At 31.2% G+C, this 14,123-nt stretch overlaps 1 protein-coding gene across 1 annotated transcript; it reads right to left on the bottom strand.

The window, feature by feature from the left end:
• Positions 1–5,118: 5,118 nt before the first annotated feature.
• LOC129915943 (mite group 2 allergen-like Ixo r 2) lies at positions 5,119–14,123 on the bottom strand. Its single transcript, XM_055995670.1, has 4 exons — positions 13,718–14,123; positions 10,867–10,974; positions 5,348–5,517; positions 5,119–5,287 (listed from the first exon to the last, which is right to left on the bottom strand). The coding sequence occupies exons 1-4, from the start codon at positions 13,845–13,847 to the stop codon at positions 5,198–5,200; spliced, it is 498 nt and encodes a 165-aa protein (XP_055851645.1). The 5' UTR covers positions 13,848–14,123; the 3' UTR covers positions 5,119–5,197.

Genomic DNA, 14,123 nt, shown 5'->3' with positions numbered 1-14,123 from the left:
TTGAATTTACAGGATATCATTCTCCCCTTTCCTATCCTATCACACTGGATTTCTGTTATAGCTAGTATATCCACCTATTCTTCACAAATTATTTGCTTTTACGTAATATGAGATCCGTTTCTTAAAGGGTAGCGGCTAACTAACTAACTAATGGTAGGTGGGATAGAGTGGAAAATGGTAAAAATGACATTTCCTATAGATATTTTAACTAAAGTACCTACCCAAATTTCACAAACCATGTGCAATGAATTTGTGAAAAAATTGTTCACGATATAACAATCAGTCATGACATGATGATAGAAAATATTGAAAAATGGGTCCCACCTTTCTATCTGTATTTCGATCAGTCTTAGCCGCTGAACGAAAAAATGTTTATTTTAAGAGCAATTTTTTCCTATAATAACTATTATTATTACTATGCAGGCCAATTCATTTTTTTTTATCAAAATACACCACTATTAAGAAGGTTTTTCTATTGTTATTATTTTTTTTTTGTAGGTTCATGCAAATTAAAACAATAGCAATAAAAAATATAAGAAACATTAAAATTTCACTTCGAAAATTAAAAAAAAAAGTTACTCATACACCACGTAGACCCTTGCTTTCGTTCTACGTGAATTTTGATTAGATAAATGCAAAGATGTACCAAAAATTAGTTATTCTTCGATGTTTAATTGTGAATTATGAAATAACATTTGATATTATATCTGTGAAGTTATACATATTTAATGCACTGACTATACTAGAAAATAGGGGAAAAAGAAATAATTGCACATAGTTTTTTTCTTGCTCTTAAGGACAAGTATTGGTTTCGTGTGAAATAAAATCGGGTCGCACGTACTTGCTCTTGCAGTTCAAAGCACACAAGCTCATGAAAAATCAAGGTCTAGTGATTATGTGAAGCCTAGGCCAAAGTGTTCAGCGATATGATAAATGTCAAATCAAAATTTGGAATGAGTACACACAAATTTTGAAGTAATATGGAACTCGTGAATCCAATATATTAACGTTTGAAGTTCGTATTTAAGTTGAATTTTTCATAAACTGGGGAAAACACTAGAATACCCATATCGTCGGTCTCATAAGGAAACCTCGTAACTCCATTTTTTTTTCGAAAATTACTTTTGTATATATAAGTGAATATTTAAACATACATATTTAGAAATAATGATTTTTACAAAAAATCCATTTATTAAGAGTTTTGGTATGGGCATAAATTCCCGAATATGTACGAAACAAAAAACATTAATGATATAGCTTTACCATTTTCCTGAGAAAGTTCGTTTTGAAAATAATGATGGAAAATCCTTGTCCTCTCCCACTTACCACCTTCTCACTAGTTATTTGCCTGTGAGATTCGCCGGGTTGACTTCAGAAATCCTCTCGGATTTGTACTGTTCCTTTTCTGAGGTCAAGTGAATTCTGGCTGTTTTAGTATTTGGTTTTTAAGCATACCTTTCTTTTAACTGATTTGTTTAACGCTATAGTAAAACCGTAAGAAGTTAAAATTTCTACCAAATTTATTATGGCCGAATGTTTTCTCCAACCGTCATTGGAAAAATCGTCTCTTCTAAACGCTGAATAAAATTATGTTCAGTATCCGAACAATATTAAATATTTAATTATATTTAGTCATTAAAGAGTCCTGGAACTCTAATCTCCAAAATATATTTGATTGTTGTAATGCATGCAGCAATCCATACATTTATTTCTGTACATGCATCGGTTTTTTTTCTCCTAAAAGGAAGTTAAGTTAGTGAACTCAGAAACTCCAGAGAACGAGAAGTAATTAATGTCAAAACTAACTTCAAGTACGTTTTTGGTCCTCAAAAATGTTAACAATAGGAACTACATTATAATGTAGCTCTTCTTTGTGTCTTCCGAAGTTCATATGTGCGTATCTTTTTATATCCATATGTACTTTATTTCTTTTTTATTATTTTTTTGTTGTATTCTTTGTCTTGCATACCGCGACCCAATATCTTGATTTTATTTTAATTTATTTTTTTTTTTTTATTTTGTTTTATTTTTATTATGTTTTACTTTTTATTTTCTTTGGATTTTATTTTAGTTTTTTTTTTGTATATTTTGTTGTTGTTGTTGTACGTTTTGTTCGTAATTGCTACTGCCCTTGTTGATGGTGTTGTGCTGTTGTATATGAAATAAAATTCCAATCGTTTAGGTTTAACACCGCATCAGGAATATAGATAAATTCAAGCCATTATCTGCATCTATGGATGGAGTATAGGAGCTTGGATGGAGGATACACAGTATACGAATATGTGCGTTCTTGTGCGATGTTCCTTCTTGGATACACTGCAGCAGCAGTTACCATCAACAACACCATCATCGACACCACACCATCACTACACTATTACCATCAACACCATCATCGTCCAACAACCAGAAGCAACAGTCAGTGTACCAAAAACTTAAAGATGCAGAAAGTGTTCACCATCAGCACTCATTAAACAGGAGCGGCATGCCGCATCATTGTATCATATAGTTTCAGAAATAAAGTTGCAAGAGGTCTTCATAAGTCAATCATCAAGATTGATTTACAAGACCTTTTAAAAAACAGTTTGATAGGTAAGCCCAACTAACAATTTTGCTTCTATAAAGCTTCATAGAAACTATAAAAGAACCTGTTGTAAAGCTTTACAGAAGCAAAATGGTTTTTTTTTTAGTACCACTCGTTTCTGTTTTGCTTACCCAATTTCAAAAGACTGGTAAAAAGGTGTTGAAATTAGTGAAAAGGTGTTAAACATCAAAGAAGCTTACATCCAAATGTAGCTTTTCCTCTCAAAAAATTATACAATTTCTAAGGATTGGTAAAAAGGTGTTAAGATTAGTCTAAAGGTGTTAAACACCAAAGAGGTTTAGATTAAAATCCATCTTTTCCTCCCGAAAAAAAATGTACAATTTCAAAAGATTGGTTAAAAAGTTGTTAAGATTAGATTCAATTCCAGCGGAAAAAAAATTTACAACTTCAAAAGATTGGTGAAAAGCTGAAGCTGTTGAGATTATTGAATAGGTACACCAAATAAATTTAGATTCAAGCCCAGCTTTTCCTCCCAAAAAAAATGTAAAATTAAAAAAATTGGTAAAAAAAGGTGTTGAAATTAGCGAAAAGGTGTTGAACATGTAAAATTAAAAAAATTGGTGAAAAGGTGTTGAAATTAGAGAAAAGGTGTTGAACACCAAAGAGGCGTCAATCCAAATTTTTGCTGCATTTTCCGATAAAGGAAATAAAAGATTCAACTCCGAACAAAGTTCAATAAATCGATTCGAAAAGCTACAACACTACCCCTTCAACTATATTAAAAAGACACATCGATACTACGTGATCGGCACCAAATGGAGAATAATTATAATAATTCTTAAGCCTTTCAAATATACGCGCCTAGATAATGGTTCTTTTTGTTTTGCATAATCAACTCGCAACACTCGGGGTGCGGGACACGTCTCTGGTCTCTCTCTCTTGTCTCCAGTCTGATATGACTTTGGATGCATATTGCAGCACAAGTGTTGTGGCAGGCAGGCAGTTCCAGTGCCAGTGCCAGTGCAAGTGCAATTGATTACCATAAAAATTCGCAGGAAAGCATGGAGATTATCTAATTACGTTACACATCTTTGTTTATGGGCCTCAGTGCGTAGCGCGCATTTATCGAGGAATTCACTTGAAACTTTATAAAAAATAATATGTATATAAAAAATCGATCACACAAACTAATTGGAGCTAATTTCGAGCTAAGCTCTTAAGGAGAATTGGGTACCCATGAGTGTACGATATATATTTGCTAATCGCATCATATTCGCCGCACTTGCAGGCAGACACATCATCAGCCAGTGAGACAGGAGCCGACCGTTCGGCTCGTCTCAGCGAATAACTGACTCTGGCCTGGCTCCCCGGGCACTGGGGTAACATCGATTTCGGGTCATTGCTATTTTGATGGAAATTCGAACTGGCGCTGGCGTTGTTGTTGTTGTTATTATGTTATTACTTTGATGATGGCTGGAGCTGACGACGACGACGTCGAAGACGACGACGCCTTATGAGAAACAACCGACACTGACAGACATGGTGGAGCATGGGGGTAAAAATGTGGGCTTGTGGTATACCTACTTAGATGACATGTGGTGTCCAAATGAATGAGAGAGAATATGGATAAAAAATGAACGATAGTGCTATTAATTGCTCGTTTTGTTTTATTATAATTTTTTTTGTTTTATGTTTCTTAATTTTATGTGTGTTTTTTTTCGGGTGCACACGTTTTTGAGCTTCTTTTGTTTAATGTTTCAATTTTTTTTTACTGTGACATTATTTATTCAAATAACTATAGTGTGATATTTTACTTGGAAAAGGTCATTGTTCTTCTAATTTGGGTTTTTTTTTTGGAGTTTAAAAATAACTTCATTTGAGAAGGACAAAGCTTGGTTTTCATTTTCAGTTATTAATTGCAAATACGAGATTTTTGACACATTCCTCATTCGTCTTCTCTTTTGATAAATCATTTAGATAACACGATCCTCACTTGACATAAACGTGCTTTTGTGATACCTTCTAAAATATTTTGAAAAGAATTTTCGGTTTGTAAAGAATGTTCAATTCAGATTGGTTCCTGGTCATAGCGACATGGCGACATATAGCGACATGGCGACATAGCGACATGGCGACATGGCGATATGGCGACATGGCAAAATTGCAACATAGCGACATGGCGACATAGCGACATGGCGACATACAGACATAGCGACATTGCGACATGGCGACATAGCGACATGGCAACATAGCGATATGGCAACATGACGACATTGTGCCATGGCGACATAGTGACATAGCGGCATTGCGACATGGCGACATAGCGACATGGCGATATAGCGACATGGCGATGGCAACATGCCAACATGGCGACATAGCGACAAGGCAACATGCCGACATGACGACATGGCCACAAGGCGACATGGTGATGCGAAATGTCCCTCATGGCGATATTTCGCATCATCGAACTTCAAGCTTTACTTACCTTTTTTAAAAGATATAAGATTATCCATTTTTAGTCTTTATATGCCAATCTTTAACATAACACAAAAATATAACCTTTATTTTATGTATTGAGTATTTTTTATTCACAATCTCATCAGCAGTACAAATTAAATTGTATATGCAATTTAAAAAGTCGGTATACATTCATTATTAATTTACTGTAATATAAATTGGAATTTTGAAACAAATCAAACTTGCATCTTTATTATCGCCAGCTTCCCATATCATTGTTCCCCGCATCTACGATAGGTTTTATTTTAAAATGTATATTTTTTTTAAAAAGCAATAAATTAAACTTACCACTGGCAATGAACTATTCACATAAACAGCCGCCGAATATGACTTTCCTTCTGGATTATTTGTAATGCATTCATCTTGTCCATCACATGGATCCGGACTAATGGTTGCTTGAGTTCTAATAGCATTGAACACCCATCTAACACTATGCTTTAAAAATTGTGTGTCACTATCTAGAAAAAGTAATAAAAATTAAGTTATAAATCAATATTTTATAGAATGAAAATAGAAAGGTAATATTTTAAAATTTTATAGGGTACTTCAAATAAAATATGAGTAAAGAAAACTTAAGGTTAAACATAAAAATTGGATTTAAAATAGAATAAACATACTAAAACCTTTTACACATGATCTTTAAAGTGTCTGAACATTAGATGCTTTGATACGATTGGGAATTACACGAAAGCTATTTAGATTTGCGAGCTTGTGCAAAAGTTTCAGCTGTGACACGAATTTTTTAATCTATCTATCTAATTTTCAAGCTTATTATTATTTCAAGCTAACTTAGGTATATCTATATGAGTGCGATATTTTGAATGGAAACTTATGTATATCAAGTTTAACTCCACGTCCTAAAAGAATTCCTTCGTTCGTTTTAAAAAAAATGTGAGTTTTCACTAGCACTTTCGTTAACGAATAATAATTTTCAATTTATCTTTGTCAACTGGAGGTTTCCTAGATGAATTCAAGTTCTCGTATATAGATTCAGTTTATAAGTCTGGCAAAAAGAATTTGGTAGAAAATTATATAGCGATTTCTAAAATATCTGCAATTCCAAAGCTGTTTGAACTAATTTGTAAAAGATATTTTATATTTTCATTTCATTTTGTTCATTTCATTTATTACGTAATCTTATGCTACATATATAGTAAATTTGTTGCATTCTGTATCAAGTTGACACTTTCTATTCCTACTGATTTTATTAGAACTTTTGGTATACATATGTCTCTCAATTTTAATCGCAAAAATATAATCTATCGGCATAAATGGTATGATTAATGACGAAAAACAATGTTTACAAATTGGTAACATTACTTCTAAGACGATTAAAGTTCTTTCGGGTGTACCACAAGGTAGACAGCTCGGTTCGCTTCTTTTTAATGCACTATTTGGTTCGTCAAATTCTTGAACACTGTTCAATTGTTTGGTTTCCTTTGACTTCGATTGGTATAAATCGCATCGAAAGAGTTTAAAAAGTTTTTAATGTTTGTAGTAAGGCAACTTAAATGAGAATTGATACTCATTCTTACAATTCAAGAAGGAAGCTTGTTGTTTGTTCATACCTAATGTTTTTCTTATCGCATGAAAAGTTTGAATATTTTCCAAATTTTTGAAATATATGTTCCAGAAAGAAGAATGCATCAACGTAATTTTCTTGATGTCCTTAAACATTTTATTGAGTAGATTTAGCAATGAATAGAATGGATTCATTTATTTTTTTCATTTCATTTATTTTATTAAATCAACTTAATTTTAAGATTTACATCTTATTTATAATTAAGTGCTAATTAAGGAAAATTACAAAAGGCATCTTCAATTAAATTTAAAAAAAAATATAAATAAAAGTTAAAAAAAAAATAATAGAGCAGTTTATAATATTTACATCCCCTAAAAATTACATGAATAAAGTTAATAGCAAAAGAAAACAAGTTAACAGAACAGCAGCAACATCAACAGCAATCATTAAACTGGGGCCCCATCTAGGACATAGAGTAATATAAAAATAAGTTTTTCTTAAATTTCCGTACTGTGTCCACATTCCTAACATGTGTTGGAAGGGACAACAATATTGTATTTATTAAATTAATTTAGTTTATAATGAAAATTGTAAAAGATTATTAATCTGTAGATGAAAAAGGAATAAATAAAATTTGAAACTTGGTCCAGCGGGCTGCAATAACACCTATTTTCTATTTAATCAACGTTCTGGTTTTAGCTGTGCTCTTCAATTTAAAGTTCATACAACTTTAAGCGATACAATTTTGTAGTGGGTTTGTCCAAGAGCCCAAGTAATGTCGTAAATGGGAAAACCTCATTTATAAAGAAAAGAGTCATAAATCCCTAATCTGCAAATTGAGGGCGATACTTATTCTAAAGTGATTTTATTAATTAATAGTCTATTTAATAGACCCGAGCTCCAGAGCAAAAATAGAACAAATTCGTTCAAGACTTTTTATTGGCGATTATGATTCCTTGGCATACAAGAATACTCCAGCCAAAAGTGCTACTAAATCCGTTGGTGCATTTCTGAGAAAACGGCAACACTGGTCGGTTTTCAGTTTTTTTGATTTAACTCGAAAACCAAGCCTGACTTTGAAATGGTTCAAAGACACTTTTCATAGCAAATTAAATTTTCTGTCAAGTTAAGATGGTTAATAAATTTTAAAAATTATTTTTGACTAAAATTCTAACCTAAAATCAAAGAAAAAAAAGTTAAAAAATTGACAATTTTATTTTTTCTTACTAAATCAAGGGGCATTTTGTGTATGTAGCCGGGACGTCCAAACTTTGTGCTAATGAAATAAAGTAGAGGTAAAATCCTTTGATAATATGCAATTTTAATTTTTTTTTGTCAAGAAACAACTTAAATGTACCTATTCAAAAATTAGCACTTTTTCTAAATTTCTGACTTTTTTAGTTAAAAGCAAGTTTTTAAAACTCGATAAAATCGTATTAATTGGTAACTTTTTGACTTTTAAAGTAAACATACTTCGAAGGATTGATTTAATATAAACTAAATATGGCAAACAAAAAAATTTAATTGCATCCTTATGGCCTTTGGTGCAATTTTGTGTATGTGCATTTTTATAAATACGGGTTGAATGGATGGACGGAGAGCCATTAGCTTTGGTCTATTGCATAGAAGAACATTTAATACCAACTCTTTTACTGTTTTCAATGGCCTGAAAAACAATTCTTGAAAAATCTGCGACCAACGAAAAGTTTCTCTTGAAAAACGAAAACAATACTCTAATGAGTTTGAAACAAAATAGCTCAGGCAAATTAGTAAATCCAATTGCACTTTTCGCGGGATAAATTTTTTTCATGGAACGTGTTTAGGTGAATGTCCTTATAGTAAAAGTGAATTTTTTGGGATGATAAGATATCGGGAACAGCCGCCATCTTGGAAAAGAGGTCGGTGTCGTTTTTATTTTATAACTCCATTTTTACTCATTTAAACCAAAAATGTCCAAGGATAGACTTATTATAAATTAAATTATCTAAAAAATGATATACAAATGAATTCCGTGAACTGGTTAAATTCAATTTTATAGTCGGTCAAAGTCCAGGTTCTTCTCGCAAGGTTAAGACAATATGACATTTTTTCAAATATCCGAAGAACTTTTTATTTGTTTGGGATTTTCTTAAAGAATGAATTATAGCACTTTTAAATATCTATAAAATGAGCCCTTTCTCGTAACTGTAACCAACATAATGTATGAGCCACCTAACGTCGAAGCTCACATTCTACTAGTCAAAAGTGAGAAAATAACAAGTTTTCTTCTATTAGATCGAGCAAATTTTTGAAATGGAGGCATAACCAAAATATAAGTAAACAGTTTGTTAACTATATTCGTCTAAATATTGAAACCTTTATATGGTTTTCGAGGTTTTAAATGAAGTGAATTTTCCAATTAATGTGAATAAGCTAAAGTGACATTATTTATAATTCTAAATATAAGAACTGATGCCCTGTCATTTTTCCTAAACATGAACACCTCAATCTCAGCATTACGATAAGTATAACTCAAGATATGAGGCGTGTAAGCCGTTATGTTTTCGAGACTATTGTGTTTAATTTTTGATTGTTTATTTGAACTATTGAAATGTTCAGTTAAAAAATCGTATATCATGACTTCGACGTTTGGTTGCTTCTGCAATGTGATGGTTACAAAAACAATAAAGGGTTCATTTCATCGATACTTAAAAGTGCTATAATTCATTCTTTAAGAAAATCCCAAACAAATAAAAAGTTCTTCAGATATTTGGAAAAATGTCATATTGTCTTAACCTTGCGAGAAGAACCTGGACTTTGACCGACTATAAAATTGAATTTAACCAGTTCACGGAATTCATTTGTATATCATTTTTTAGATAATTTAATTTATAATAAGTCTATCCTTGGACATTTTTGGTTTAAATGAGTAAAAATGGAGTTATAAAATAAAAACGACACCGACCTCTTTTCCAAGATGGCGGCTGTTCCCGATATCTTATCATCCCAAAAAATTCACTTTTACTATAAGGACATTCACCTAAACACGTTCCATGAAAAAAATTTATCCCGCGAAAAGTGCAATTGGATTTACTAATTTGCCTGAGCTATTTTGTTTCAAACTCATTAGAGTATTGTTTTCGTTTTTCAAGAGAAACTTTTCGTTGGTCGCAGATTTTTCAAGAATTGTTTTTCAGGCCATTGAAAACAGTAAAAGAGTTGGTATTAAATGTTCTTCTATGCAATAGACCAAAGCTAATGGCTCTCCGTCCATCCATTCAACCCGTATTTATAAAAATGCACATACACAAAATTGCACCAAAGGCCATAAGGATGCAATTAAATTTTTTTGTTTGCCATATTTAGTTTATATTAAATCAATCCTTCGAAGTATGTTTACTTTAAAAGTCAAAAAGTTACCAATTAATACGATTTTATCGAGTTTTAAAAACTTGCTTTTAACTAAAAAAGTCAGAAATTTAGAAAAAGTGCTAATTTTTGAATAGGTACATTTAAGTTGTTTCTTGACAAAAAAAAATTAAAATTGCATATTATCAAAGGATTTTACCTCTACTTTATTTCATTAGTACAAAGTTTGGACGTCCCGGCTACATACACAAAATGCCCCTTGATTTAGTAAGAAAAAATAAAATTGTCAATTTTTTAACTTTTTTTTCTTTGATTTTAGGTTAGAATTTTAGTCAAAAATAATTTTTAAAATTTATTAACCATCTTTACTTGACAGAAAATTTAATTTGCTATGAAAAGTGTCTTTGAACCATTTCAAAGTCAGGCTTGGTTTTCGAGTTAAATCAAAAAAACTGAAAACCGACCAGTGTTGCCGTTTTCTCAGAAATGCACCAACGGATTTAGTAGCACTTTTGGCTGGAGTATTCTTGTATGGCAAGGAATCATAATCAGCAATAAAAACTCTTGAACGAATTTGTTCCATCCAAAAGGGTCTATTCAATAGACTATAAGGAGTTTATACTAATATAGCTCTGATAGACAGCAGTGTCTCAGGTGTATAAAATCGTAAATGGAAAACCCCTTTAAAACAAAAAGGCTTAAATCCTTAAGTGGAAACTGAGCGTCGATCATTATTAATTATTGTAAAGTGATTTCAATTTATTAACGCTATAAAAGTGACACACTCTTATAGATAAAGGGAGTTATTTTTAATTTGCTCGTGTGTGACAGAGTCACTTGTAAGAAATATAAATAGAAATCGTAAATCAATTAATGTCCACCTTTTATTTAATTATTTAATTTAATTTTTTTAAACTATGTTTGACATAATACAAACCTTTGTCATTAAAAACTGCATGAACATACACAACACTGGATCTTTCCATTGAGCATGGTATCGTATTACAACTTGAAATTTCCAAAAGTAGAATATCGTAGCGAGATCCTGTGAATAGAAAAAAAAAAAATTTAGTTTATCGCTATCAACAAAAATAAGAACCTAAACAAAAGAAACGAGATTAAAGCCTGATCAGAATGTGACAAACTTTAAAGTGTTTTCTGTCGAATTAATCAATTTATAGATTATTACTGATTAGAATCGACCGACGTGAGGTTCGATTAACAATTTTCGAATTGTTTTGTCTGTGATTTTTTTTTATTATACTAACTTTGTGGTTAAATAGGGTTAACAAGTAGCTAATTGACGGTTGATAAAATATTGTAAAAGTGTGGAGTAAAGAGTGATGATGATGGGTTTATTGTAACGTTTGACTTAATGTGACATTTTTATTGGCTTGGTTCATCCACATTTTCTTTTTACGATAAGTTAAAGTAGCTGACTTGCCGTTTAACTGATAAAAATGATAACGTTATCTGTTACTTTCCCATTGTACTTTATTGCGTCATAAGGGCTAGTCATTATAACGTATGTAGAGCTTTAATTGAATGTTTAATTATTCCAGTGGATACTATCGTTTTATTTCTGTGTATAATTTTCTTATCATTTGTTCAGAAATGACGGTAGAAAAAAATATTTTATGCAAACTTCCTTTTTAAAAAGAAATCAAATCGAAATGAATAAGCAAAAAAAAACCTTAGTTCAACCTGTTTTATAGCAAATATTCGGTCTTTTGTTCGTATTTGATAAATGTTTCTATCCGTACAATTCGAACTTGAGGTTATATTCCAATATGACCTTAAGATAATAAAGAATTACAACATAAACTTATAGATTTTAGTTCAAATTTAGTGTGTAGCATTTTTTGGTGTAGCATAATTTTTTTCAGTCCCAAAATAAACCTACCTAGCCGGGTAGTACCAATTTTAGAAAACTTTAATAAAGGCTATCCTAAGTTTTCATCCTCGAGTGTCAAACGCAAAAAAAAAAAAACAAAAAAACAAAAAGTGCCTCTTCCTAAAATACGCTTTGCCCGTAAGGGTCTAGGTATCGGCACTATTTTTGGAGAGTTTTGAATACAAACAAACAAACCAAAATAAACCGAAAAGTCTTTAAAGCATAACCACTTGAACAACTTATATCTCAAATTTTATTGATGCATTAAGAATGTGTGATTTCAAGTGCAAGGGTTGTGATAAAAAGAAAATGGGTTTGAGTTTCACAGTGCCGCAGTTACATATTAAAATGTCACTGTACACATAATACTGTCCCGCTCAGGCGGGCACGGATCTCTATGTTGTTTTCAAACTGCGCTAACTTAATCAAAAATGTAAACTTGGAAGATAATTACCATTTTATGTTTACTGTGATGGATGTAATCTGCCCACATGACACATTATTTCCAATGAGACTAACGATATCCTTTTTATGAAAAAGTACTTGCAGTACAACAAGTAAGATAGGCATAAAGGAATACTAATAAAAGAAGGAATCAAGGAATTCTATTTTAGTTTTACAATATTAGAAGTATTATTTTAGCGAAATATGAGGGTTTGGAATAAGCGTAAAATCATATCCTGTGAATAAAATCGAATATGTATCTGTAAAAGTCACCTACCGTAGGTGCTGCAATTGATATGATAACTAAGAACCATTCAAACTGAATTTTTATTCTCAAAGGTAAAAATGTTGTTTTTTTTTTGAGAATGGAATGTAAGATTTTACACCTTTAACATTATTTCGGAGCAATAGGAGCGTATTGAACATAATTTAAGTGTGTTTTAGAACATGAATCTAAACAATAAAGGTTTTATAAGAACTTCTCTTAAACTACTCTATTCCTAATAAAAATAAACAAGTTACATTACCTACTTCTATATAAACTTTAATTTGTAACTTTTTATTTCTTTCGAAAATGTTCGATATTTGACTGCAGCACTTTCACCGATCTTCTCAGGTATCACATTTAATTCACGGGTAGTACTATTTTCTTCTCACTTGAATAATCAAAAAAAAAAAAATACCAGTGTCAAGTTCTATTAGCGTATCAGTATTTTTTAGTAGAGTTTTTCGATTTTATTTTGTTGCTTAACTGGAAAAATATTTAGGTACCTTATCATAAAAAGGATTATTCATTTTTGTATTGTCGTCGTTTTGTAAAAACATTGGTCTCCTTCTGCTTAGCATTCAAAAATACGTTGAAATAATATGCTAGATTGCACTAACATACATTTTTCAGCTTGATCAACCATCACCTCCTTCCCAATTTAAAAATTTCATTAATTATTTATTTTTAGATTAATTTAAAAAAAAAACTTGTATATTGCTCCTGCAATCCTGTTGATATTTCACCAAAAAACCAACAAACCAAAAAAATAACATTCTTTTGCATAACTCTGCTTAAAAGTCAGGTAGTGAAAATTTTATTTCAAATAAGGTCCTATCGATGCATGAAATAAAAAAAACAGACAGTGCCTTTGCGTGCAATATTAGGTACTTATTCCGAAGCTATGACTGGAGGATGTCCTGCACTCAAAACAACGCAGTTTATTTTTCATAACTCATAAGCAACTATTTTAAGTTGTGCTCCTCCACTGACATAATTTTATACGTTTATTGAAATTAAATAGTCCAAATTTTCCACGCTTTCCATTCATTCCAATAATTCGTCATTAAACACACTCGTTATAGGTTTTGTTCTCATTGTCAAGTAGTTGAGTACTCAAAAACTAACTGATAAAACTGATTTATATTTTAATTAAACTAATGTAAATACAATAGTCATTCTTACCGCAATCTTCATACGGGAGAGACCTCTTCCGAAGGCTTTGATTTAGATTTGTACTTAAAACTACATCTTTCGATAAACAGCTAACAACGAAAGCAGCCGCAATAGCTACGAATAAATTAAGTTTCATCATTAAAACCCGTCGGCGAAACCGTTTTCGAGAAATTATAGAACTCTTTTTTGGTATAGTTCGTTCAAGTAAAATTATTAAAAAATTGTGATGGATATTCAGTTTGTCGATAGATATTTATTTATATAATTTTTTTATTTCTCTCAAACAATAAACTGAAGTACTTGGAGCTATTTGTGACAATATACTGATAAGTTAGTTGTATTATCAGCCATGTTAAATACGACACAGAAGTTATATTGCGATATTTGATTTTGTGATTTTTTTTTTTTAATAAAG

The sequence above is a fragment of the Episyrphus balteatus genome, chromosome 3, assembly GCF_945859705.1.
Source record: "Episyrphus balteatus chromosome 3, idEpiBalt1.1, whole genome shotgun sequence".
Taxonomy (NCBI): Eukaryota; Metazoa; Arthropoda; class Insecta; order Diptera; family Syrphidae; genus Episyrphus; species Episyrphus balteatus.
This window is presented reverse-complemented; position numbering and strand designations above follow the sequence as displayed.